The sequence below is a fragment of the Cygnus olor genome, chromosome 1 (genome assembly GCF_009769625.2).
Source record: "Cygnus olor isolate bCygOlo1 chromosome 1, bCygOlo1.pri.v2, whole genome shotgun sequence".
Lineage (NCBI taxonomy): Eukaryota > Metazoa > Chordata > Aves > Anseriformes > Anatidae > Cygnus > Cygnus olor.
In genome coordinates, this window is record NC_049169.1 from 101,029,809 (window position 1) to 101,054,690 (window position 24,882).

At 44.1% G+C, this 24,882-nt stretch overlaps 2 protein-coding genes across 2 annotated transcripts; one reads left to right on the plus strand and one right to left on the minus strand.

Moving 5' to 3' along the window:
* Positions 1-5,130: 5,130 nt before the first annotated feature.
* On the plus strand, positions 5,131-14,425 carry C1S (complement C1s). The gene is made up of 12 exons (XM_040573927.1): positions 5,131-5,321; positions 5,781-5,845; positions 6,272-6,476; positions 7,731-7,908; positions 8,181-8,306; positions 9,124-9,323; positions 9,484-9,637; positions 9,894-10,009; positions 10,238-10,316; positions 10,564-10,701; positions 11,209-11,283; positions 13,181-14,425. Exons 2-12 carry the CDS (start codon positions 5,841-5,843, stop codon positions 13,975-13,977), a joined length of 2,073 nt encoding a protein of 690 aa, XP_040429861.1. The 5' UTR covers positions 5,131-5,321; positions 5,781-5,840; the 3' UTR covers positions 13,978-14,425.
* Positions 14,426-16,950: 2,525 nt separating this feature from the next.
* C1R (complement C1r) lies at positions 16,951-24,475 on the minus strand. Its single transcript, XM_040573914.1, has 11 exons — positions 24,319-24,475; positions 23,326-23,554; positions 22,905-23,097; positions 22,591-22,734; positions 22,236-22,432; positions 21,605-21,752; positions 21,400-21,521; positions 20,713-20,791; positions 20,134-20,274; positions 18,470-18,544; positions 16,951-18,234 (listed from the first exon to the last, which is right to left on the minus strand). The coding sequence occupies exons 1-11, from the start codon at positions 24,324-24,326 to the stop codon at positions 17,432-17,434; spliced, it is 2,139 nt and encodes a 712-aa protein (XP_040429848.1). The 5' UTR covers positions 24,327-24,475; the 3' UTR covers positions 16,951-17,431.
* Between the last annotated feature and the right edge of the window lie 407 nt (positions 24,476-24,882).

Below are 24,882 nucleotides of genomic sequence, written 5' to 3' on the forward strand. Positions count from 1 at the left end.
GGGCGAGGCGGCCGCGGGGTTACTGGCGGGCACGCGGCGCGCGGCGCGGGACCAACGGTCCTGGGGGGGGCGGCGGGCGCCGTGACGGGAACAGGGACCGTGACAGGGGCAGGGGCGGGCCCGTTGTTCCCTGTCAGGGGAAGAGCCAGGCTCCATCCCCGCGACCAGCAGCCCCTCGGCAGCCAGCCGCTGGGTCCTGCTCCTCGTCGGGCCCTGCTGGGAGGGGGACCGACAGGCGACGTGCTCGTGTGCTTTGTAGGGCAGGCTGAACGCCTCCTCACGTATCATATGTCATGTACTCCAGTCATACCGTATCACACAGTCCAGCCCCCTGACTGCTTCACTGGTCCTCCGCTGGACGGTGGCTAGTTTGCTCCCAGCGCTCATGCACCAGGGAGCCCATAACTTTAACAGTGCCGTATAGAAGGGGATAATCATTTGGCTCCACCTGTTTCACCAGGGTTTCGCTTTAAACCGCATATTATTTTTTCCCTCTCATGTCTTCCTTTCTCTGCACCATAGTGGCAAACGTAGAGATGCAGAAGAGGAAGAAGAAATGGTATTGAAAGAAAGCAATTTTCCCCAAACAACGGGCAGTGCAGCAGAAGTTAGTGAGAGTGCGGAAACTAGCACAGATAAGGAATGCAAAGAATGAAGTAATGGTGTAACAGAAACCTCACAAAGTTCAAGAAAAAATAATGCCGTGGGCCTGAGATGAAAGACATGATATCTTATAAACATAAGGAACTTAAAAGCATAAGGAACTTAGAGCCAGACTCTCTCCAGACATCCACAGTGAGATGCAATGCTTTCGAACTGCCAGAAGGGAAATTTTGGTTGGACTGAAGAGTTCCTGTTCCACCAGGGGAACAGGTGCTTAGAGAGACTGGGAAATCTTCAGCCTTGGAGAGGTACAGAAGACACCTCAACAAGACTCTGAAGCTGACAGAATGTGAGAAAAATGGAAATGAAGAGTAATCAGTGCAGTAAGGAAGCGTGTGAAGAAGGGAAGGTCTTGACCCTGCCTTCCATAAGTCCCTTGAAGGCAGCATGCGGTGTGGAGCAGCAGGTCAGGAGGGTCAGCAGGTGTTTAGAAACTCTCCTGGGTAGCCTATTTGAGTTTACAAATTTTGAGTTTACAAATAGGCTACTGTATTTGTTCACCCTAACTGGTCACTGTTAGCCAAACTTTTTGCAAAGTCCAAGCACTGACTGTTTAATTGGACATTTGTGTTTTTTGGACCAGTTTCTCAAGTCAATGAGGTCTACGGATGCATACTGACTCTGTCCCACCCCTGGTCATATTTGACCAGGAATGTGCATCTCAAACTGCTGTGTTTGTAGAAGTTTCATGAAAATGGGGAGCCAGATTGGAGAGAGGGGCCTGCTGGCATTGCTGCTGAATGAATCCACTCCGTAAGCAAAGTTCCTCCAATGTTTGATAAAATTAAATTATCCTACAGATTTAACACTTCTTCTGGAGTTACAACCTCTTAAAGTTTCCATCCTGCTTGACTGTACTGTTGACCGATAAGGGATTGTTATTATCATGTCATTAAAAGTCCATGAATGAGTTAAAAAGTGATGAGAACATTCATGTAAGAAAGACCCATTGAGGACATGTAAACAGTAAGATGCAAATATGACTTCTGCCTCAGTGAGTCTTTAAGCTTTATATAGCTGAAAATGGGAGAATATCCCAGGGAAAGATAACCATATGTTAGCCCTTAAAACTCCATCCTTAAATGCCCATCTCTCTCTTCCCCTCCCCTCATCCTTCCCTTTTCCTCATTCCTTCCTTTTCCTTGCTCCTCTTCATCCCCTTTACATAAAAACTGAAATCATACATGGAGGATTCTTGCAGATACTGTGGCAATGGCCTTGGTATGGAGGTCAGGCTGAACCTTGGCACCAACGATGCCACTGTGTCTGTGGGATGCCTTACCTTTCCTCGGGCCACTTGTACTCTGCTGGGCTTGCCAGTAGGGCTTACAACGGTGAGTTTAGCTTTCTGCACACAAGACTGCATCTTCTGACCAGACAGAACTCTTGTTCCCAGCAGATACAAACCCCTGCTTTTAGAAGGGCAAGCTGTTCCTTCTGGTTTTGGAGGGAGGCCACATCTGCAGCCAGCAAAAATGGCTCTGGACTGCAGTCACTCTCCACCAGTGTTCTTCTGAAGTTTTCTGTCAGTCCATCCACAACTCTGACATGCAATTGCAGACAAAAGGAGCGTTAAGGCATTGTACGCTGGGCTGGAGAAACTTCTGGTCTAGGTCCTTCATGTTCTTGAAGTAGCTCCGGAAACAAACCTATGAAACACGCCTTTAGTGCACAGAGTAACTTGAGATGTCCACTCTTTGTAAAATAAGTAGAAATCACTCTAGTGTTTGAATAGGCTTGTATTCAGTTAGCTATATGTATAGTGAGATTTAGACTTGGTTCTGCAATTTGTTGTTGTCACAGAAGGGTTTCAGAAGCAGCATCTGCTCCTGAGATTGCCTAACAGTTTCCGCTGGAAAGTTCTGTTTTCAGTTGCTTGAAACTAACTACATTTGACCTGTTTAGATTAAATGCTAGATAACCACTTCGGGTCAGAGCATAGTAGCGGATTTCGAGACTCAGATCACGATGCGTGCCATTATTTTTCATCATTATTATTACTTTTAATAGTCAAGGCACTGCTGCGCTTGGGAGGAGGAAGTATAACCTAAAAAAAAACCCTGTAAATATATAGCGATTTTATGTCGCTACATTGGCATCAGCGTCAAACCTCAAGCTCACGTATGCTCGGTTGTTGATGAAGCAATGTCGCTGCTGAAGCTTCTGCAAATTCGTTTCCATTGACGGCGTTCCGGTCTTTCGTGCAGCTTTGCCCAGCCGGGGATGCACCCGGCGGTCTCTGCTGCCCTCTCGCGGGGCTGGCTCGTCTCGGGGACTTGCATATCCTTGGCTCCCTGCTGATGGATTTCACCTAATTAATGTTAGGTGTTCACTTTTAATATTTACTCCCTCTGTTTTATGTATTGACTCACTGATTCCAAATGGAAAAAATGTGGCATTTCTTAAGAAATCAGGAAAAGCTTTTTTTTTTTTTTTCCTCCAGTCTTCCTGGGGGACGGTGGTGGTGAACAAGCCAGTCAAGCCTGTTTGAGATAGTAATTTTACGAAAACATGAACATTACTACTCTTCAGAGCATCTGGCAGGAAGGTTGTAGCTACACAGCTCTGACTCATCTTAAGAAAAGTTTTGTCTTACACAATGAAGGAAGCAGCAGCACTTTGGGAAAAGTAGTATGTGGTCATGTAACTTAGGAATTTAAAAGAATGCATGTGCCTCAGAGCAGAATTACAGTGCATTGGCAGCCTTAATAGTATCATTTATTGACCTCAATTTTATGATTTTGCTTCTTTTGAACTATTATTTAGTGTAGTTTCTGACATAGTTTCAGTGAATTGTAAAATATATTACCTGTTTCATCTTATGAATCGTTACAACAACACAGACCAAGGCATACGCAAACAAATGCTTTATGTTTATTCAATTTAAATATATACATCAATATCACTGCTCTTCTGCATAAATAGTTAGCATTACAAAGATATGTACCCATACAAAGTGCAGCTGCCTTTTTATTTAACTAAATTCACCCATCTTTTTTCTTCTTAACAGGTATTTGGTTTTCTAAGAATTATTAATATTCACACACATATCAATTTACCACTGCTACAGACCAGTTGAGTCAGGTTCATATGAAAATATACAATTCCCTTGTGATTACATGACAAATATAATGCAAAATATATCAGCACTCACTTGTTTTACTTCTGCCATGCCATTTTAAAATGACATTGTGACTTGAAGAGTTACTGGCAGTGTCTTTGCCCAGTTCAGAGGATAAAACGTCTTCGTGATATTTGTTGTGTGTCTCTCATCACTGTTTTCCCCATTCTCAAAACTCCAGTTAGAAACATCATGATATGATCCCAAGAGACATCAGAGGTGAGATGACAAATTATTTTCTTTCTCTACCTATTCTCGGTTTGACAAAGAAAACAGATTAGGCACGTTATTCAAGTAAAACCTTTTGCTGACTACAATGAAGTCAATTATGATTCATCTGTAGGTGTTTTTCTCCCTTGACAATATAAAGGAGTCTTTCACATGGGCTTTGCTAGCACACTTTACCTATGGCCTCTTGAAACTTGAATTTTTTTCTCTTGGCCAAAACAAGCTCTGGAGCATGATGTGCTGCTTCTAAAGTGCAGAGTGTGTAGTGGAGTTTTACACATTCGTTTATAGTCCTGTCCCAGTGTAGCTGGTTTGTGAGGAGGAGAGGTTTTCTAGAGTATTAGTGACAGGTCTTTTAGCTCGCACAGTGGTATTTTGGTCTTGGTTTGGTTTGTGGTCATTGGCTGATTTAAGGGCCCTACCCGGCGTAAATTGTGAATCTCCTTTCCTTAAAGGTCTTAGATCTAACTTGCTCCAGGGCTAAGCCTGGTGAACAGTTGTTTTTACATCAAGTTCACTCGGTAAATAGTTATAAAGAAATAGTTAGGTGTTCTTAGTAAAGTTCTTATACGAGTGAGGCCATAATAAAAAAATAGTCGAGCAATGCATCATAACTCCTGTTGGTAGCCTCAGAGAGGCACGATATTGAAGGGCCACTGTTTTTATTTATTTATTTATTTATTTTATTCCCCCCAGATGGGTCTCAAGCATAAGATGAAGAACAATGGCAGCAGCCCTGTGGCCACCAGGTTGCAGTCCCAGAGTGGATTACAGCAAAGTGGTCTCTGGGATAGATGATTAAACTTTTTTTTTTCTTTTTTTTTTTCCCCCATGCAAAAGCATTAGACCTGTTCTTGTGTGCTCATGTGGTCTTTCCTTTTGCTACACCCTTTGAATTTTGTTCATAACTTTCAAAGGGGAGGGGGAAGAGGGAGAGAGGACGAAAACTCCGTTCGACTCCTTTTTTCCCCAAAGTCATCTGATTTCCCGAAAATCCGTAATATAGACCAGATCAGTGCACGCCCCCCACGTAGCCTGAGCCAACGGGGTTGTGCAACTTGTTTTGGAAATTCCCCTTTCTGCCGAAAGCCGGCAAGCTTTTTTTCCCCGCATCGCAGCTGACACAGAAAACTGGAAGCTACATCCTGGTGCTAGGGGGTGCTGCGCTATTGCAGATTACAGCGCTCTTACCCAGACCACAGGCTTGGATCCTTTTGGAGGGTGGGAACAGGAAGAAAAAAAGAAAAAGAGAAAGAGAGAAAAGAGAAGGCAAGAGAGAAGAAAAGCAGACACGAACTAGGGAGAGAAGGTAAATATTGCAAGCATTAGAAACGGGAAAGGAAAATATTCCTGAGTGTCGCTGACAGCTAGAAGGGTCAGTGCATGCTTCCCCCATGCCCAGGGTCTTAGCATAATTTTTGGGGTGCTGGGGAGAACGAATTGGGTACTTCGGGGGGGAGGTGCTTTCTGTCAATTTGCTATATGCCTACATGATCTTTGGAAACACTGATGAACATAAGGGGAGAAGGTGAGTATCAGTGAGTATCAAGCTGGAGATACCTGCCCCATTTTGTCAGCACTGAGCCTAGCATCCCTCCTTGAAGCTTGGGGTTGCTGTATGCATGAAAGAGCAGTGATATAAATTTGCTTTTGAGGCAAATCATCGGTGAATTCTCCGCAAGCTGGGGTGTTAGGGCCTTTGACCTGCCTAGCAGACACACACAAGCACAGGCAACGTTAATCAATCACATTGTTTTTTTTGTCCCAGACCATAACTCCAAAGTCCAATTCCTGCAAGTTTTCAGAAAGGAAGGTCAGCTTTTTCCAGATGTGGTGAGTTACTGAATCTCCATGGGGAACTCAGTTTTATTAATAATTTCATTTTATGAATTAGGTGTTTTTCCTGTAGTATTGTACTGATTCTCAAATCTGAATGTGTCTGTAGCCCAAGTAGCTTCCAGAACAAGGTAGTGAAGTATGGTATAGATAGCATTTAAGACCCTTCTGTTCAATTTCTGCAGCATTACTAGTTCCTCTACAGCTGGAGAGGAGCAGAGAGCAGGATGGAGAATGTAGTCCTGTTTGAAAGGCTACAGGAGAAAGATAAACCCCACACAGCCACAGCACTGGTCATTAAAACTCCAAAGCCAGGAGCTAAGCTGCGTGCTACATAGAGCCAAAGACTAGCCTTTTCATTAGGGACTGTGTTCATATGCGGACAGAGAAGACTTCTGCAATATCATCTTCCTTTTTTCTCAGGTACCTTATCTTCTTCTGTCTCCCTGTCTGGGCTGATGCAGCCTCCATGTATGGTGAGATCTTGTCACCCAATTATCCTCAGGTGTATCCAAATGATCTGCAGGAATCTTGGGAAATCAAGGTCCCTCCAGGATATGGTATTCACCTTTATTTCACACATATGGATCTTGAACCATCGCAGAACTGTGAATACGACTCTGTGAAGGTACTGTCCCTATTCTCATCAAGTGAGAAAAAGACAAGAAGGTGAGGTATAGCATAGATCAGCAAAGCTGTGTACAAAGCTCGGGGCTGGAAGAAGAGAGACATCCTTCCTGATGTGAGCCCAAAACAGCCTGAATGACTGAATATATGTGCACTAGCCATCCCTAAATTGACTTGAGTTTGCTTCCTAACTACATGAGCATTGTCTGCCTTCTGAGTGTCCTGGCTATGCCACCATCCCCATGTTTCTCCTACACCCATTGTAAGATTCCATCACTGACACCTCCGTATTGCAAGGCACATATTGCAAGGTCAGTAAGCCACAGGTATGAAAGCCCATGAAAATGCCCATTTTCATAGAAAGGGCATTGATTTTCTGTCCATGAAATTATTCAGAATAAGTCCATGAGTAGACCTAGACAATTCAATGCAAGAGGATATTTATTGGGAATGACTGAAGTTAAAAACAATCATGAGGTCTGTGTATGGATAGTGGGTACTCAGACAAAGTGCAGTGGCCTGTTGCCACAATCTATGCACCACGGTTTTCTTAAAACTTAGAGCTTCACTGTGCCTGCTCCATGTTGTTCTACAGGGCACAAAACATAAAATATTTCCACACAAAAAGACAGAAACAAGAACATCCCAGCTGCAATAGCTAAGTGTGAAAAGGGGCAATAAGATCAGGTGCAGCACAAGAAGGAGACATTGGAGAAGGATCAAGGTGGGACTGCCAGATGAATGGGCTCTGCTGGGAGATGTAATAACATGTCCTTTGCAACAAACCAATGTACCTGTTAGGATGCTCTGCAGCCTGCCAGTGAAGGGTTTTGAAACAAAGTGTTCAATTTTTTTGTAAAAGTAGGCCTGAGGAAAGGCTGTTAACAAAGAATTCTCTGGCTTAATTTGTATCTGGAAAATGAAGACAGGTATTTCAGAGCTGGGAAGTCAGTAATAGGGAACACACCCCAAGCGTCTTACAAATGGCATGAAACTTGTTTGCTAGGGGCTCTGCTCCGTTGAATGCTGTCTGCTGGTCTTCCAGCCTTGTCCAGATCTGTGGATTACACAGTAGTCTCGGACCCTTCTGCTAACTGTGTGACATCGCTGTGCCCTGGGATATCTACATGAATGTCGTGACAAATGCATGCAATTTAGAAGCCTTTAGTTAGCTGCTTATAAGCTGAAAGACTCAAGCACTGGTAATTACACATATTCCAGTAACAAGATAAGACCTCTCTGCATTCTTCCACAGATCCTGTCTAGTGGCCATGTTGAAGGCGTGCTTTGTGGGCGAAAGAAACCTCGTGTCCCTGGCTCCTTGATTGTGGAGGAATTCCGTGTCCCTTATAACACCCTGACTATGACCTTCCAATCAGACTTTTCCAATGAGGAGCATTTCACTGGTTTTGCAGCCTACTATGTGGCAGTGGGTAAGGTTAAAACAGGATCCTCTGAACCTCTGTAGTGTCCAGGACTAGGAGGAGAAGGAAAGCTGACAGAAGGGGTTTCCTTACAGGAGGGCCTTATTTAAAAGAAATCCAAGGAGGCAAGACTGCTTTCCAATATGGCCAGTCTACGTGCTGCCTCAGTGATCCATTTTCCTTGTTGGTCACTATTATTTCCTTCACTTTCCCATCTTCCCCGCGCCCTTAGCTTCCATTTCACTAACATTGGCTGACATCTTTTCTTTTCACACTTGCAGACTTGGATGAGTGCACGGATTTTGTGGAGGAACCTTGCAGTCATTACTGTAATAATTATATTGGAAGTTACTTCTGTACCTGCCCACCAGAGTATTTCCTCTATGAGGATAAGAAGACATGTGGAGGTGAGAGATCTACATGAACTGTGGCCAACAGCAAGAGTTAGCTTAGGTCAAGTGAGATATTGTACTTGGAAGACGTTCTCTATCAACCTTCACAACCAGTCATGACAGATATATTTTAAAGAAAAGAATATCCCAATGCAAATCTGAACTGGAGGTAGACTTTGTGAATTTCTGTTAACATATTCTTAACATTTGTGTTTTTTTTGTATCAAGAGAATCAAGGAACTATTAAATGACATTCCCTAAAGTCTGTGATGGAAACCCTTCTTAGCATACTGCTACCTGTGAATCTTTTAATTCCTGACAAAGCAGGGTAGTTCAAAGAAGATACAAAAATGGCCAAGGTGCTCGTTGGCTCAAATCAAAAAATTGCAAAGTCACAAACGTGACATGTTGAAAGGGGTATAAAATGAGAACCTGCACAAGAGAGAAGAGAGCCTAAATCACAGATGGAAGGTTAAAAACAAAAACAAAAACAAAAAAACTGAGGGAGAAATAGAGGATACTAAAAGAAATTATGCAAGACTGAGCAAAATTAATGATATGCTGAAGCTGTTCGCAAGTATTGAGAACACCAAGAAGTTGTCTTCCAAAGAATTGACAGGAAGGCAAGGTAGCTCAGTCCACTAGAAGTTACGGTCCCTGGCTGACTGGATAGGGAGTTGCCCTGGTGTTCAATTTCTTGGAAAGACGCAGTGTTGAGAGGTGGTTAATGCAGGTGACTGGGTAGACTGGAGAAGCAGTGAAAGAAGGAAAGCTTGTCTGCTTCATAGGTGAACCATTTCCTTCCTGAGTCCTCGCTGTGTTCCTTCCTTAGTGAACTGCAGTGGAAATGTCTTCACTGAGTCATCAGGGGAGATTGCTAGCCCAAACTATCCCAATCAGTACCCAGAGAACTCACGGTGCGAGTACCGAGTGGCTCTGAGGCCAGGCTACTTTGTGGCATTGACCATACGTAGCGAGGACTTCGATGTGGAACCAGCTGACTCAAAAGGGAGTTGCCATGACAGCTTAACGGTAGGTGTAGGGTGGGAGACAGGTCTGGGTCTTCCCTCAATGTCCTCATATTCAGAAGACTCTCTGACTGCTTAACTTTAATTTCATCTACGCTGCCTTTTGACGTTCTTGAGAATACATTTGGTATTTTTTCATTTATTCTTGTTTGTTATTTTCCCAGCTTGTCTCTGGAGAGAAGCGTTTTGGTCCCTATTGTGGCAGCAAATTCCCAGGTCCTTCTGAAATCAAGACTAGGAACAACATTCTTGACATAATCTTCCAAACAGACCAGGCAGTACAGCATAAAGGCTGGAAAATACGCTACTATGCAGATCGTGAGTAAACACTTGGGAAGGTATTCCTTCTGCTGCTGAGTTAGGGAAACCTTGCTCCAGATCAGATTCATGGTACAACATCATGTTAACATGTTCACAGGTGCTGGGTTTGCTAGTCAGAGCTAAGGAGCTATTAACTAAACAGAGGATGCCTGTTAACTAGGGAGAATAATCACTGGTAGGAAAGAAGTTGGGAACTGGAAGGAGAGTAAATCTTGAACCAGTTAATCATTGATTTCTTCTTGTCTTTTCAAAGCCATAACCTGTCCCCCGAGTGTCATCTCCAACTCTGTTCTTGACCCAAAGAAGGACAGGTATACTTTCGAGGACAGTGTGACGGTGACCTGTGTGGAAGGCTATGAAATTGTAGTGGTAAGTTACACAAAAAAGCATATACCCTCTTTGCCCCTCTCAGCAGCTTCCTGCTGCCATCTCCATCAGGTGTCCTGAGCACCTTTGGGACTCAAAGATTTTGCCACACCTGTAGAAGGTGGAAACTTCTTCCAGCCACTGCAGCATTCTGAGGACCCTTCACTGAAGTGCCCATTACAGGTAAATTTCATGGCCAGTTACTTACATAGGTCGTATTCTTTTCCCTAGAAACAAGACAGCATCAGGACTTTTCACTCCAGCTGTCAGGACAATGGTGAATGGAGCAACTCTCATTTCAGCTGTGTTCGTAAGTGAACTCTCTCTGTATTGTAGGAAGCAGACTGAAATGGAGTCTTTAGGCTCTAGGCACATCTCCACACTAGTAGGACAGTGAAAGACTGATATGTAAGCATGCTGAAAGAACAGAGGAAGTAAGCATGGATGACCATACAGGGACCAGAGGAGCTGAGTAGTTCCCCATACTATAGAATAATCAGATTGTTGGGTGAAATGCCCCTTCAATTGTCTTTGATCATTTTTTTTCTTCTCTACAGCTGTGAACTGTGGTGAACCACTTCCTATTGAAAATGGACAAGTTGAATACATCTCCAAAATTCATGAGCCTCTGTATAAAGCTGCTGTCCGGTATCACTGTAACGCACCTTACTATACCCTAAAAAACAAAGGGGAAGGTAAGTATTGTGTCTGCTACATAAACAAATTTCTTTGGTGAAAGGCCTAAGAAATAGTACTGGCATTGCCATGGGACTGGTATTATATCCCATCAGGTCAAGACTGGACAAAGATTCTTTTTGGTGTGGGGTTGCAAGCAGTAATTTTGTGTTGCCTTTGTGTTCAATACACTGTCATAATGTCTACGGTTGGGCTGTTGACCTTAGATGTATCAGCAAGTCCTATCTCCATTTGCCTGGTGTATGAACCATGGAGATTTTTGCCACACATTTCTGGTAGAGAAATAAAGGACTCAAGAAGCATATTAGATGAGGTCTCTCCAAAACAGGGGCAGAAGCATCCTGGTGGGGTTGTCTACTTCTAGGGAGATCTCAGCAATGTTTACCAAGCTGTGATTTCTTTGGAGTTGAGAAGGTTAATACATCATCTTATACAGTAACACTGTTTACCCTCTCTTCATCTCAATTGTATTCTTCTTGCACTCTTTTTTTCTTGTGTTTTCCAAGTGGTGTATGAATGCTCAGCCAGTGGACAATGGATCCATGAAGAAATGGGAACAGAGCTACCAAAATGTGTTGCAGGTACTACCAAAACCCGTGCATATATGCATGTAGTATGTGAAGACCACTACTTCGTTCATTTTTCTGTTCCTGCACCAGCTTTCCCTCCTTCAAGTGTGCACACTCTCAAGTTGTTCGGTGCTTTAGATCTCTGACAGTTTTGAAGGTATCGAAAGGGTTTATGGGTCAAAAGAGATGTCCAACAATGTCAGACCTTTCTTTCTTCAGTCATTCCTAAGCTACACTGAGAGCCGTAGCTTCTCTTCAAACCCTCCCTGGGTTCAGCTGTCCACTGGGCACTAACGATGCAGCACTACAAGGAAAAGACTTACAATGCTTTCACTTGAAGCCTAAATGCTTAAAAGAGCACATGTCCTTCAGTATTAACAGTACTCAGTGGGTCTGAATACTTAAGCAATATCCCTATCCAGGACTTTCTCATCCTCTCTTCGTACACGAGGCAAATTGAGGAGGAAAGTGCATGGGTACTACTGCTCCTGGCTACTGGTAGTTATGGCTGGGGCTTAACTTCCAGCTCATATAGAGGATTTAAAATCTTTTATATTCTGGACACTGTTCAGTTTATCAACCACTCTTAGAGGAGGCGGCATCCCTACTGCTAGTTGTATGCGATGCATTTTTGCTACTCCAAACCCCCAAAACCTCATGGGCATTTTAAACTACAATACACAGCGGAAGATGACTTGGACTATGACAGTGCATAGTGCAAAAGACAAATTGAAAAATGAAACTCAGGGAATTTACAACCTAAAAGGGGGTTACAAAGAGTGTGAAGACAGACTTTTCTTAGAAGGACACAGTGATACAAGGCAATATAGTGATATATATGATAGTGTCCTTAGAAGGACACAGTGATATAAGTGGCAATGAGCACAAGTTGCAATGAAGTAAATTTTGACTGTATTTAAGGAAAAATGTTCCCCCAAAGCACTAGAACTGTTGGCCAGAGATGCTGGGTAATCACCATTGTTGGAGATGCTCACAAGCCACTTGGCAAACCCCCTGAGCAACCTGGTTTACGGATAGGATGGTGGGGGAAGGGCAGTTAGGAATGAGCAGGGTGTTAAACTAGAAACATTGAGAGGTCCCTTCTTCTTCTTCATTTAAGTTGGAAGCTACCTACCAGCTATAATTCCTTAATCTCTGTCAATATGACTAAGGGTTCAATGTAAATCAGCAGACGTGTAAAGCAATCAGTTTCCTAGCTATGTAAGAATGATCAGCCTTATTCTTGCCCTTATGCTCACATTCTGCAAGACCTTATAGAACATTTTACTCAAAAAGCACAGAGCACCTCTGCACCAACAAGACTCACATATAGGATCTCTTTTGACCCTTTGCTTAAGATTTTACATACTAAAAGAATGGAGAGAGAAAATGGTAAAACTTCAATAACAAATCTGAGCACTTAAACTGAGACTATCTGTAGTTCTCCACCCCCCAAAAAAAATCCTTTTAAATAGTAGTGTCGTAGCTCTAAGAACTTAAACAAATATTTTTTCTAATATTTGAAAAATATTTACCTATACCTACGGAATGTAACTCAGCAAAGTAAAAATGCTAAATAGAGTGCAATGAAATTGTGAGCTTTGGCATACCCAACACTTGCTGTTTGACAATGGTGTGAATATTTGACTTTCCAGAACAAGAATTTGAGAACAAGCATTTTCAGCCTAAATTGAAGGTTGATAGGATTTTTGCTTGAATTTTCTTGAATTTCTCTGTAAATGCTTGTTGCAAATTCTATAACAGAATATAAACAAAGGCTACTCCGCACCAGAATAATTTAGAAGACAGAGAAAGGAGGGGACTGTGGGCTTTTTAGTAGTGCCAAAGAAAACCTATTTGTAACTGCTAATTCTCTCATCTGGTTCCTGTCTTTTCCTTTTCCTTCTAGTCTGTGGGGTGCCCAGTAATCCCATCCGAGAGACAGCAAAGATTTTTGGAGGCACCCGTGCAGAAAAGGGCAACTTTCCCTGGCAGGTGTATTTTGATTACCCAAGAGGAGCTGGTGTGCTCATTTCTGAAAGATGGGTGATGACTGCAGCTCATGTGCTGGAGGGATTTGACAAGCCTGACATGTTTGTTGGTGTAATCAATGTTGGTAGAGAATCTTTGTACCGGGATGCCCAGAAGCTGATTGCAGAGGCTTCATTCATCCATCCGGGCTGGAAGAAGCAGCCCAAAGACTACCACAGGACCGATTTCGATAATGATATTGCGCTACTGAAGCTGAAGGATCCTGTGAAGATGGGCCCAAACATCTCACCCCTCTGTCTTCCTGGTAAATCACCTGAATATGAGCTACAAAAAGGGACTCTAGGCTATATTGCTGGCTGGGGACAGAAGGAGAAAGGAAGACTACCTATTTATCTTTGGAAGGCTCAGATTCCTGTGGTGGACATGGACAAGTGCCGTTCTGTGAAACCAGAGGGCCCTGCTGATTCCAGTGCTTACCGATTCACTGACAATATGATCTGTGCTGGTGGTGACAAGGACAGCTGTAAGGGGGATAGTGGTGGAGCCTACTCCATCCAAGATCCTCTTGATAATAGCCGGTACTATGTGGCTGGGCTGATCTCCTGGGGACCAAGATGTGGTACCTTTGGTCTTTACACCAAGGTAGTACGTTACCTGGACTGGATTACAGAGACCATGAGTAAGCATGAGGATGCAGAAGCTTTACAGGATTAGCTCTTTCTCCCTTTAGCACAGTCACACCTCCTAAATGTGATGGTCATCTGTTCTGGTAGGAAGGCTGGCTACAATCCTGTTCACTTTTTGTGTATAACAGGACAACTCATTGTGTCTGTGCTGAGTGGAGAGTCAGGAATATGTATTGGTTTTCCCCACTGTCATTGTGACTGGGAAAGGAATTTTTCTTACTTCTTCCACTCATAGAAACATAACATGAAGATGCTATTCTGCATAAGGAGCCTCCTTCTGCTTCCTCTCATCTCTTCTATCTCATTTTTTCCCACTTGGAGAAGAACTACTCATGCCCTACCTGACAGGGAGATTACAATGAAGATGAGAGAGAATAATTGTTGGTTTCCAGGGTAGGTTCAAAGCCTGGTGTCTGATTTCTTTATTTCCTGTATTGTTCAGAATATCTAACAGCATTAAAGAATGTCCAAATTTGCTTCCCATGTGTGTATTGTCTTATTCTCAGTCTAGACCTATTTCTCATTGAAACTCCCTTAATCAAGAGTCCAGTCACGTATTGAACCAACATGTTGACAGCTTTTGTCAAGCTGTAGCTTCTGCTACCTTACTTCTCTACCTGAGTCTTTATGAAGTTCTTCTAAGCTGGTTGCAGCTCATTGACCAACCATTACCAGCAACAAGGACTGCAGACTTCTGAATCAAGCTAAGCGTAAGATCTTCAAAGTTCATTCAACTGGAACAAGTTCTACAAAAGACTGGGGAATCTCTGTCCCTGGATATCTTCAGAACTTGCCCAGGCAAGGCCCTGAAGCTCTGAAGTTGTTCTTACTGTCAGCACAGGATTGGATTGGAGACCTCTTCTTTCCGCCTAAATTTTTATGAGTCTAGGAAATAGCGAGGAGGATGTGTGCAACCCTTGGGATACTTGATATAAACTCTTGCATTCAACTCAGACACCTTAAATTTCTTAATATATGTAACAAGCAAAATGTTATTTTGTTGTTGAAGTATCTTACACCACAATCCTGTGACCTACAGGATGTTGAATGCTTTTCATTTGTATATCTGTATGTACCAGCTTTAATGTAGTATGAAGTTTTATAGACATTTGTTCTTCTTGCTAGGTAGGTGGGCTCATCTCAGCTTTCATCTTTTGGAGCACAAAAGGGAACTGTCCATCCTGGACAATTCAGGCTGCAATCTTAGCCAATGTTGGGGGTTTTGGTTGATGGCAAGTTAAACACAAATCAACAGTGTCCTCTGGCAGCCAAAAAGATCAAGAGTATACTGGGGTTCATCAAGGACATCGTTGTTGCTAGCTGGTCGAGAGAAGTGATTGTTCCACTCTGCTCTGCACTGGTGAGGCCTCACCTCGAGTACTGTGTGCAGTTTGGGGCACCACAATATAAGAAAGACATAAAACTATTAGAGAGTATCCAAAGGAGGTCAACAAAGATTGTGAGGGATCTGGAGGGCAAGACGTATGAGGAGTGGCTGATGCCCCTTACTTTGTTCAGCCCAGAGCAGAGGAGGCTGAGGGGAGGCCTCATGGCGGCCTGCATCTCCCTCACGAGGGGAGCGGAGGGGCAGGTGCTGAGCTCTGCTGTCTGGGGACAGCGACAGGACCCGAGGGAACGGCATGGAGCTGGGACAGGGGAGGGTCAGGCTGGGTGTTAGGGAAAGGTTCTGCACCTAATAATAGCCTAAGAAACAGCCCAATAATGTACAATACAGGAAAAATTAATCCAGTAGAAGCTCTGAAAAAGTGACCTTCAATCTAAGGTATGACATTTTCTTAGCTTCTATGACCACAAAACCACTCAGGCAAGCAACGTTGCATTATTACTCCCTAGCCCACTGATTAACTCCAATCTTTTTGGAAAAGGACAAGAAGACAAAGTGCTGAAATCAATTCAGGAGAGCAGGGGAGAAGAGAAAAAGTGTGGTTGAATGATCCAGGAGCAGGAAACAGGAAAAAAACCTATTTAGCTGGGATTGCTATTCCTAGGAGAGTCACAGTTTTTACAGGGACTTGGGCCAAATTGTATATTTTCCATGCCTCAGATCCCAAATTTTCCTAGCCATTTGCAAAGCAGGAGATTCTTAAAATGGTTTCTCCTATTTGTTCCCAATTTTTACATGGACTGAAGAGTTGAGTATTTTGATGTTTTTGTTTCTTGAACTCACCAAGCATCCCAGAAATTCTCTGTTTCTGGAATATGGAATAGCCCCAACTGCATATGCCTCAGTATCCCTTCTGTCCCCAACAACTGGCTCCTGTGCAACTGGACACCTTATATTTACATGTTCTTTTTCCCTCTTGCCCATACAAATGGCAAAATCAACAGAGTACTGACTCCTGGAGATCACAGGTGAATTTATATAAGGTGTGAATTTCACAGATCACTCTCCAGGGTATATTATCTTAAAAGCAAATGAGAAATCCTGACACTGGAGAAGATCTGAAGCTGGATCTCACAGAAAACAGAGTGAGAAGGCAACTATGACCTCACATCCAGAGTTCCTCTGTCACGAGAAAAAGGTAGGTTGTTCTGCAGTAACAAAACTAGTTAAGACACAACTGCAGAGAATACCCACAACAGTAGACACATCTCTCTGAGCCAAAATCGGTTTAGAGCTACTGTCCTGCAGTCAGAGCTTTATTTCATATAGCATAAAAAAAACGATTGGCAAATTCTGATCAAGAAATGTTCCTGGGATCTTTTCTCCACCAGACTGATTGTTGCATTCCTTGTCTTTTGAATGTGGCATTACACAGATGACTTTTGCCTCCCTTGGAGCCATCTAGAGTTTCAGACCGGGTAAACTAATGGTAGCTTTGTGAGAGGCGAGCAACCGCCACTTGCCCTTGCACAGCTGGAAACATATTAGCGGTAGATAGAGCAATCGCTATATAGATAAAGTCCATAAATGGCTCTCAGTTATGGCGAATATTTAGTAGTTGTTAAAAGCAAAGACAGAAAAACATAACACACCTGGTTTCTCCAGCAATTATTTTAATATTCATAGAATCTTACTGATGCCAATGGGCATATACACACTGTACTCAGCACAAAGTACCACAGCCTTCAAGAAGGTTTGCTGCACTGCAAACTTCCCACACAATGGGGACTACAAATGTAGACTGCAGTAGTCTGATGATATTGTCAGCACTTCACACAATAGCATGTTTGCTGTCATGAGATTTCTGATACTATTAAAGCTTTGTCCAACAATAAGATTGCCTTTGGAAGAACTAGAACACCCACAAACTGCTAATGGGACAGACCCTTTGGTAACTTTTGACAGTGCCACCAAGAATTCATCAAACAATATGGTGGCTTTCAGAAGTGCTCATGATTAAGGTTACATGGTCTCTGTGTTTGAAAAGCCTTTAGGACATCATCGAAAGCTTTGGATATGATTTGCTGCGTCTGGAAATCTACATGATATCAGTGATTCTTCAGCTACTTGGGAATATTTAGAGCCTATCCTCCCTTATTATCTCTTTGATCCAGTCCACATAGTTGAGGACCTTGGTGTAGAAGCCATAACCTTGGGCACAGCCGATACCCCAAGAAACGATACCCGTAGCCACCCAGCGTCCACTTCCCGAGTCTAACACTGTGAAGACACTCCCACTATCCCCCTGGCAGGTATCCCGTTTGACTGTGAGGAAGCCAGCACAGAACATATTCTCAGAGAAAACCATAGGCGTCTGTCCACTCTTACTATCCAGCCAGCTCTGGCACTTCTCCCGGGAAACAGCTGGTAGGTTCACATACTTCAAATGATTTGAAAGAAAGTTCTTTTCCACACCAAAGCCACTCACGTAGCCCATATGCCCATCCATGTAGAAGGTGGTGTTGGTAGTATCTGGGAGACAGATGGGCAGTATTGCAGGGCCCAGGGTTACTGGGTGTTTCAGCTCCAGCAGTGCTATGTCCCCATTGAAGTTGTGCTCATCTTTAGGGTTGTAATCTGGATGGATAAAGATTCTACGCACAGGGTGGTTGCCCATCTTGTGGAGCTCTTCTACGTCCGTGTGGCCAAGGAAAATGTTAGCCTCCTCTGCTAGCTGGTCTAGGCTTATATTGTTTCCTCCTGACGCTTTGGGTAAGATGGTGTGGGCAGCAGTCAAGATCCAGCGATCGCCCAGGAGTGCTCCACCTCCACGTCCATGGATGCCAGTCAGAGCCTGCCAAGGGAAACTGCCTCTGTTTGCTTGCTTGCCGCCCAAGATCCGCTGGATTTCAGCAACAGGATTGACTGGCTTCCCACACACTGTGGAGAGAGGCAAGGAGATCATGATACCCCTTGTTGTCCTGGCTTGTCTCTCTCCTTCCTACACCATCACTGTTCCACATCACCTTACTTTTGCCTCCCTGGATGAATTTCCCTGTCTTTCCTCACTGACAACATTATCCTCACTCTCCTCCCTGCACGTTGTCCCTGCTTGGTATTGATGATAAGCATGGATTAGTAAACACCAGTCAAAAATCATAGTTTTTTTACTAACCTGGCAAGCAGACAGGAATCCTCGCCTGGCCAGCTTGATCCACCCAGGTTCCCTCAGGAGAGCAGGTGAACCTGCCTGTAGGATGAGACAGGAGTGAATGAGACCCAGGCCTGTAGGCACAGGGTGGGAAGAACGAAGGGGTTCCTCTCTTCAAGATGTCCCATTCAGCCCTAAAATCCCAGAGGCACCCTTTCCCAGGAAAAGCTGCCTGTGGCATAGTCTGAAACGTGTCCATATGGAAGAGCCTGTGCATCTCGAAGCACCTTGTTTCCAAGTGAAGAACAAGAAAGTTCAGGCACCACTTTTAGAGAAGAAATGCCTAAAAAGCCAGCTGAGTGAACTTCACATGCTTACGGCGCACTGTTTGACCTTATTTAGCCCAAAGAAGGGAGAGAAGAAGTAGAGACGTGGATTTGAGATTCAAGTCTCTGGTCGCTGCTGTTTGCAGAGAGTAGGATAGAGTGTTTTGTTCCAGAACAAGGAAAAAGATTAATCTGTTACTGTGCACAATCAGTAGTTATTTCTGAGGCTATATTGCAGGTTAGCTAACTTGTGAGTCATCTCTCAATGCAAATTCCACAACCTCCAAAATTATTGTTTTTCTTAGAAAGTTTGTGTTGGTGACTAAAAATAATTTATATGCCATTTATACAACGTATACTGTATTAAATGTTTTCAAGAAACTCTTTGCTGTTCTCTTTGGCAATTGACTAAACCACAATCACTTTCTATCAGAATTTTACATGTGCTAGTGCTGATATTTACTTGCTCCTGGTCAGATTGAGCTCTGACTCTATAGTAAGGAGTTAAACTCAGGTGCAAAAATAATCAAATTCAACATTAGTTCCAAATTAAAGTATCCCTTAGCTGCTTGATCCTGACCCCAATGCCAGTGTGCAGCTTTCTGAGGCATGCTGCACAACTGTTTGTGAGTCTGTGCTGGCAACCATATCCAGGAACTGAATCAGGTTAAAAATTTACTTCTTGTGTGTGTCTGTGTGTGTGTGGAGGCTACACGACCAGTCAGGGTGAGGAAATCATGAACTTTTTATACCTTTCTTGTAACCTAAGCTCCTGTGTCATCAAATCATGTCTCAGGTGCAAAAAGAAGGTAAGTGTATGGTTTTGAATGTTGCCTTAATTTTTCTGACTTGCTACATACAAGTTGTTTTTTCTTCATATATGTTATTTAGTTCCTAGATGTCTCTACTGTTGGACAATTTTCCAAAGAGAGTAAACAGCATTACAGTGGAGTGGAGTTTGAGTTTGTTTATTTGCATCTGTAGCAACTTGGACTTCTGTGATCAAGTTTCAGCATATTATTGATTACCTCAAGTTTCGGTGAAAGAATGAAATCCACCAGAGAAAAATAAATCATGACTATAGATGGCTATTATGAGAATCATGACTAAGACCTTCCTCAAAAGTTAACAAGAGCCTGGAGGAGGGATGTGAAGGTCTCTGGGAATGAAGTGGGGTAGGAACGGGCTGAGACAGCAATCCTCAGGACCTATGCTGCAGAGCCAAGGAAAGGTTGGAGAGTCTTTGCAGGAGGAAAGCAAGAGCCCTAACGCTGGGGAGCAGAGATTAGGGCAATTCTAACTGGATATCTGGGCAGGCTTTTCATAAACATATTTCAGTATTTGTGTGGGATTGGGACTCACCACCTCCTCCTCTGGTGACAATGTGGTAATATGGCTCATTGCACTGGTACTCGATCACTGACTGGTAGTTGTTGTTTGCAGGTTTCTTAACATATCTGAATACCCCATTGGTCAATTCTGCAGGATTGTCACAGTTCACAACTACAAAAAAAAAAAAAAGAAAAAAAAAAGAGATGAAATAAAGACAGACTTAACACCTGCAGGTTTAGGCTTGACTTGGATTGTGGCCATGATATGAAGGATGGTACATAGGTACAAAGTTAGTTAGTACAGGGGGGCAGAGAGTGGCTTTTCTGAAACGGCTCCCAAACTGGAATCTTTAGCTTTTAAATGTTATAACATTCCATTGACTTATTTTGTGTTATGCTATGCTTTTTCATAAGGGAGGGAAAACATTTAAGTTTTTGCAAGCAGGAGGTGTAACAAAAGTTAATAGTGGACTAGATGACCTTCACAGGTCCTTCCAATCAGAATGAGTCTCTGTCTGAAGACAAATTGTGTCATTGAGGCTGAACTCCCCATGTATTTGGGAGAATAACCCACAGCAAGGGGCACTATCCCAGTTCCCAGCTCACTCACTTTCGCAGTGGGGCATGGATTGATGCCATGTTCCATCAGCCTGGCAGACAGCAGTGAAGGACAGCAGTTTCTGGCTGCCCTGCATGGAAGAGAAAAAAAAAAAAAAAGCATTGCTGGATGTGCAGAGTCTTATATTCCCTTCTCCACATAGATATATTATCCTATCTGTCCATCTTTCCATTGCTGTCCAACAGTTTCCCTGCAGCACTCCATTCCAGTTGCTGGCCTCTCCCTTTGCTGCCTTTCCTGCATCCTGTGTTTGCCACAGGCTACAAATTATTCATAGTAAGCCAAGGTATAAGCAGCCAGCAACCACAAAAACATGACAGGTCTGCGGTGCTACCCAGCCCTGGCACTAGGACGGGTAGGGAGGCAGGTAGCATTTTCTGCTTCCAGTCTGTTTTCATATCCTTCCAAAGAGAGACTTGCTTACCGATATTTCCTGGGATCTTTGTTCTTTCATCTATCAGGGCTTGCCTCTTTGTCAGAAAGTAAATGCACAAAGAAGGGGACTAGGAAAAGAGAAAACACTAGGGAAAAAAAAAAGCCTGAATAGGCAAGGGAAAACAGAAACCGAAAGATTGCCAGGAGTGAAATCTCCAAAGAAAATTTTACTGGAAATTAAAGACTTGCACAGACTGAAGAGATGCCAGGAAATGGCTGAAGGGAGTGGAGAATGGGTCTCACCTTCATCAGGTTATAGCCAGTCTTGCAGCTGACAATGAAATAGTCCTGATATCGATACACAGGCTGCAGGTCTCTGATGACAGTAAACTGATCCAGTGGGACAGGCTGTGGGCACCGTATTTCTGTTAGAAAATGGGATAAGGTGAGTGGTTATTAACAAATGCTGTACACAGGCTGCAGTAGTCTCAGGGGAATAACATCTTACTCTCTGAGGTGTAGTGGATCTTCCAGCCACGGCTGAACCCTGACTCATCGGTGAGGAAGAGTATGTCCACCTCACTGCTTTTGGTTTCAATGCTGCCGGGTGACTCCTTGCCACAGAATTCACCAATCTCTCTCCCTTGTGCTTGGATCTGGTGACAAAGACATGTATCACAGGGACAGAAACATACACGCCTTTGCTCTGGTTCCCCTATCTCAGTCCAGACCAAGTTTGCCAAAGTGCCTGTGATGGTGGACAGAGCTGGCTGTCTGACTCATCTTTGTTGATGTCTGCACTGTCAGATCAGAACAAAGGACTGGCCTACCACAAGCTCTGCTTCTCCTTTATCATGGGAATCAGAGCCCTTTGAATCCTGAGACTAAAGCAAAGGAAGATAAAACTGGAAGAAGGGTGATATTTTTGGCTCCCAGGAGCTTGTGACCCAGGGCCTCTTGATCTCAGGACAATGGCAATTAAGAGAGCTGAGGGAGGGACAAGGAAACAGATTAGTTTCTCATTCTGGGGCATTCTTCTTGTATTGATCCTAAATTTCCTGTGCCAGTAGTGGTGTCCTCATAGTTCCTGCCCAGGCCTGGCAGCAGGGCTGGAAGGTGGGTTTGCTAATGACCAGTACCTTGAGCTGATCATAAGGACAATGAACTTGCTGGTGGTCATCAATCTCAAAGGGCTTCAGGAACTTCAGGATGATAGACAGGCCTTTTTCCAGGCGGATGCTGTAGTTACATCGGAGGTCTTCAGGATAGGGCTGGGGATACTCGGGGCTGCTCAGGTACCCAGATGCCTCTGTGTACAACTCACTGCTGCACTCCACTGGGGTAGAGGAAGAAAACAGATTTAACAATGTGGGGCTGTATCATCTGTTGCCCTGTTAATTGCGTCCCAAGACACTTCTCCCACCCTTCCTGGATGAAGGAGTCCAGCCCTGGGACCCTCCTTAGTCCATCTGATCTTTCAAGCTTTCAGTTTACCTTTGCAGGAGTGGTGGTCACTTTGGAGCTGGTAGCCAGGCCGGCAAGAACAGAAGTAGCCGCCCACATAGTTGTGGCAAATGTGCTGACACCGAGGCCCCTCATTGTCCTCAGCAGCATTGTTAGGATCACATTCATCAAGATCTGAAGAGAAAAGAGATGCTGGGATAAGGGGAGGAAAGTGTCAAAGCTATCTGCTGGACACTGAAAGGACACAGAGATCCATATCCTTGCTCAAGCCTTCTCTTGATTTGCCTGTCAAGGAGGGAAATTAGTAGGACCAACATAGGCATGATAAGTTATCTCCTACTCACCTACAGCTTGGTAATAGGCAAGGAAACCTCTGTAGGGAATGACTGTGCCATTGTCTTCATTGGAGAAATCAGAGTGAAACTCCAGACGCATTCTGTTTCCCTGAGATACAAACTCCTTTCTTCCTGGGTGATTGCCTGTGGTTGACCCAAGCTGACCACAGTATCGGCCCAAGTTCTTCTTGTCTGCTTTGATCTGTCAGGGTTAAGGGGAAATCTCTGTAGTCTCATAAGAGTGAGTCTTCTCCATGCATCACTATTACCCAGCCACAACTTGCCTCTTTCCCCCCTTACCACCTTTATAAAGCTCCTTCCTTCTGTGGGAAGCATGACAGGAGGCCTTGTGAATGAGCAGCGGTTTCATGCAGGGGTCACTAGACTCCCACTTCTACCTCCCCACTGGCCCAGGTATCTATCCACATACCTTAACATAGTCATAGAAGCAGGACTCAGATGGCTCCAGGTCAAAATATCTGAAGGTCAGCTTCACCACATAGCCTTCTGGGACGATGATATCCCAGCTGCTGATGTTATTGTTGGGGTATGGCTTGGGATAATTTGGGGATCTGATTTCCCCAAAAAGTTTTCTTGGCACTGGACTGGAACTGGTCACTCCAAAAAAGAGGATGACCCACAGGAGAGAAGGAATGTGCCTGTGAACATGGCAACTACATTATGACATAGCACAAAACTCAGTCATCTGAAATCTGGGGGACTTCAGAAGTGACTTGCACACTGTCTAGCAGAATGCAAAAACACGGGAGGCCTAGCTACAGGTCCAGCTTTTGGCTTGGATCACTCAGGAGCAAGCAGAACCACTGAAATGAAGACAATAGCACTTAATTCCAGCAAGGCTCTGTGATCCAAGCCAAAGAGATTCATCAGCCCAAGAAGCAGTCTGAAGAAACGTAGGTGATTTCCCTGAGCAATGGCTGTTTCTTCCCACCAGTCATGGGGCTCGGTTTCTTGGAACCAGTGAAAGTGTGGTTCTCCTTGGCTCTGGGCCAGTGGGTCATTTCTGATTACTGATAGATAGCTTAGGGTCTTTGCCCAGTTAACTTGGTCAGGGTCTGAAGGTCTCAAGCTCAGTTTGCTAAGGAGCAATACTACCCGGTCATGCCTGAGCCCCCCTTCTTCAAAAGTTGGCTTTCATGTTTTTTCTCAGCTTGCAGACCTTCCCTCTCCCTCTCTGGGGAGCAGGACTAACAGTGCTCCTCCAAAACATGCTCATTGATCAGACCTCATGAAAAGACCAACCAGGCAGATCCTAAACCCTATGTGCTAGCAAAGTTTTAATGGAGGGCTAGGGAGCATGTGTTTAGCCCTTCTGACCTCCTTCCTGGAACAGCCTAATCATCCAGCTCCCTCCCGGAAAGATGTCACCGTGTGTCCCCCTTCCCAAGCTGGCCACACTCACATCTCCATGCGCTCCTCCGCGGTGCCCGCACCTCTCCCGTCCTGCCTGCTGTCCGAGCCGGAGCTCCGAGCGGCTGGAAGCCCTTCGCCCCGCCAGAGGTGGGAAGAGGCAGAGGGTGGGAAGAGAAAAGTCGGAATGCACACAGCCTGGACTGGACGAAGCTCTCTTATCCCGGCGCCTGCTGCCCTCTGCTGCTGAATTGCTGTAGCTCCGGTGCGGACACCGACCTGGGAAACATTCAGAGTGCTTTTGGGGGCTGTCAAATCCCAGCCAGGCAGATGCCATCTTTCCCTTATACAGAAAAGGGCAGAAAAAATGATTACCGGAGACCTGTGGCGATGTTTCTATCTGCATCCTAGCAGCTGCTGAGAGTTTGTTTGCTCCTAAAGATGTCGTCCTATAGCCTCTCCCACTCCTTCTTGGATGTCTTCTGGCATAGGAAGAAGTCCAGAAATTATAGTACAAACAAATTGTTTAATTTAAATTTTAAAAAATCAAACCATCAAAAAGTAGTCTTCTCTGCTCTGGTTTGCTGAAGAGCACTTATTTTATTTGTTTTATTTT

Bases quoted from the DNA above. Each gene is read 5' to 3' on its own strand.
- C1S (XM_040573927.1), top strand. The intron at 7,909-8,180 runs GTAAGGTTAAAA...TCACACTTGCAG, and splicing joins AGCCTACTATGTGGCAGTGG to ACTTGGATGAGTGCACGGAT. The intron at 10,010-10,237 runs GTAAGTTACACA...TCTTTTCCCTAG, and splicing joins AAGGCTATGAAATTGTAGTG to AAACAAGACAGCATCAGGAC.
- C1R (XM_040573914.1), bottom strand. The intron at 18,545-20,133 runs GTGAGTCCCAAT...CTCATCCTACAG, and splicing joins TGTCACCAGAGGAGGAGGTG to GCAGGTTCACCTGCTCTCCT. The intron at 18,235-18,469 runs GTTAGTAAAAAA...CTCTCTCCACAG, and splicing joins GATTCCTGTCTGCTTGCCAG to TGTGTGGGAAGCCAGTCAAT.